The 2,878-nt window shown below is 43.1% G+C and overlaps 1 protein-coding gene across 1 annotated transcript; it reads left to right on the plus strand.

Annotated features, from left to right (window-relative positions):
- The first annotated feature begins 233 nt into the window (after positions 1-233).
- LOC138879593 (uncharacterized) lies at positions 234-1,001 on the plus strand. Its single transcript, XM_070159207.1, has 2 exons — positions 234-527; positions 762-1,001. The coding sequence occupies exons 1-2, from the start codon at positions 234-236 to the stop codon at positions 999-1,001; spliced, it is 534 nt and encodes a 177-aa protein (XP_070015308.1).
- Positions 1,002-2,878: the final 1,877 nt, after the last annotated feature.

Consider the following 2,878-nt stretch of genomic DNA (forward strand, 5'->3'; position numbering starts at 1 on the left):
GTTAGATGGAGCTTTCGGCTATGTTCTGGGGAAGCATGATGAAACAGGGAGGAAGGAGCAAGCCATTTATTATCTCAATAAGAAGTTCACCCCGTACGAGGCCCGGTTCTCTATTGGAATGCACCTGTTGTGCTTTGACTTGGGTAGCTCAAAAGCTGAGACATTACTTCTGCGCCTATACTACATATCTCATATCGAGGATGGATCCTTTGAAGTACATCTTTCAGAAGCCCATGCCCACTAGCAAGCTAGCCAAGTGGCAAATCCTATTGAGTGAGTTCGACATTGTTTACTTAACTCTGAAAGCGGTCAAGGGACAGGCACTGGCCAACCACCTTGCCGAAAACCCCATGGATGGAGGATACGAACCCCTGAAAACGTATTTTCCTGATGAAGAGGTATCATTCATAGGAGAAGACATTGCAGAATCTTATGACGGTTGGAGAATGTTCATCGATGGAGCAATAAACTTCAAAGGAGTTGGCATAGGAGCAGTCCTAATATCAGAAATCGATCTGCATTATCCGGTGTCTACCAAACTCAAGTTCCCCTGCACCAACAATATGACCGAGTATGAAGCCTGCATCTTAGGACTCAAAATGGTCATTGACATGAACGTTCAAGAGCTGCTAGTGATTAAAGATTCGGACTTGCTTGTACATCAGGTACGAGGAGAATGGACAACCAAGAACTCCAAGATACTCTCGTATCTACATCACGTACAGGAATTGAGAAAGAGGTTCACGAAGACGGAATTCCAGCATGTTCCCAGAATCCAAAATGAGTTCGTCGATGCATTGGCTACCTTATCATCTATGATAAAACATCCCGACAAGAATTTCATTGATCCCATTCCAGTGAAAATCCATAATCAGCCAGCTTACTGTGCCCATGTCAAAGAGGAAGCAGACAGAAGGCCTTGGTTTCATGATATCAAGGAATATTTGGCAAAAGGAGAGTACCTGAAGCCTGCGAATCCTACTCAGAAGCGCACATTTTAGAGATTTTCCAACAACTTCTTTCATAGCGGAGAAATCTTGTATTGGAGGACTACCGATTTAGGATTATTAAGATGTGTCGACGCAAAGGAAGCATCCAGGCTACTAGAGGAAATTCATGCTGGGACCTGCGGTCCACATATGAACGATTTTATCTTAGCAAAGAAGATACTTCGAGCTGGTTACTTTTGGATGACTATGGAAACAGACTGCATCCAGTATGTCCTAAAATGCCACCACTGTCAGATACATGCCGACATGATAAAGGTACCTCCAAGCGAGCTTAACACAACAAGCTCATCGTGGTCGTTCGCCGCCTAAGGGATGGATGTTATTGGACCAATCGAGCATGTTGCTTCCAACTGGCACAGGTTTATCCTAGTATCCATCGACTATTTCACCAAATGGGTCGAAGCAGCATCTTACAAAGAAGTGACTAAGAAAGTCATGGCAGACTTTGTCCGCGACCACATTGTTTGTCGATTTGGAATTTCAGAGTTAATCATTACTGATAATAGCTCTAACCTCAATAACAACTTGATGAAAGCTATGTGCGAAACCTTCAAGATCAAACACAAAAATTCCACAGCCTACAGACCTTAGATGAATGGAGCTGTAGAAGCCGCCAACAAGAATATCAAGAAGATATTAAGGAAAATGATAGAGAAGCACAGACAGTGGCACGAGAAGTTATAATTTGCTCTACTGGGGTATCGTACCACAGTCCGCACATCAACCGGGGCAACCCCCTATATGCTGGTTACGGTACAGAGGCTGTCATTCCCTCTGAGGTGGAAATTCCTTCCCTAAGGATCATACAAGAAGCTGAGCTCGACGATGCAGAGTGGGTAAAAAGTCATTATGAGCAACTAGCCCTTATAGACGGAAAGAGAATGAATGCAGTCTGCCATGGTCAACTCGATCAGAACAGAATGTCTAGAGCCTTCAACAAAAGAGTCAAGCCAAGATAGTTCACACCAGGGTAGCTGGTGTTGAAGAAAATTTTTCCGCATCAAGATGAAGCCAAATGGATGTTCTCTCCCAACTAGCAGGGTCCATACATGGTTCACCGGGTTTTGATAGGAGGATCCCTTATACTAGCAGAAATGGACGGAGAAGTCTGGCCAAAGCCAATCAATTCAGATGCAATCAAGCGTTACTATGTGTAATCTTTATGCTTTCCTTATATGATGTAAATTGAACTACGCCTGACCTGTCTCCCGTTTAAGAGGGGATATGTAGGCAGCCCTATGTGTTCGATCACAATTCAATAAAAATTTCATTTCCCCCACATTTGGAAACTAGGGTAGAATTTTGAGGAGGACCCTCAAAATTTCGAAGTAATTTCAGCCAATCGTCGCACGAGCAGTAGTCAGAAACGTCAACCCATCAAACTGGGGCAGAATTTTGAGGAGGATCCCGAGCTACGTCACAGTCATCGGTTCATCTAAAAACTATTTCTAATTTATGTCATACTTTTACAAAATCATGCATGATTATTGTTGAAACTGTTTTGTTTAGCAACGCTACCTCAATGATACAAACGGTATCACCAGATCAAAGCCGAACGAGTTAAGAAAATCCAGCGGGGATACGAACTAACCTCCCTCTTGCAAAACTCACGATTTTTCTTTGGATGCATGCACTAGGATTGCGAAATCATTAAACATACTGTACGCCCATGGAAAAAACATTGTTCAAGAATATGACTCTCCAAACTGTTGCACTTGCCAACGTTTGCTATCACCACACACCAGTGATGTCCCGTATGTCACAATGCTCCCAGTAATCACAACGCCGCAATCTGCTATCAGCTAAGAAAACTCTACTGTCATTTGTTATTTTATTTCTTGCATAAGGCTACTATTCTGCCTTCCGAG

Source organism: Nicotiana sylvestris, chromosome 10, assembly GCF_000393655.2.
Source record: "Nicotiana sylvestris chromosome 10, ASM39365v2, whole genome shotgun sequence".
Lineage (NCBI taxonomy): Eukaryota > Viridiplantae > Streptophyta > Magnoliopsida > Solanales > Solanaceae > Nicotiana > Nicotiana sylvestris.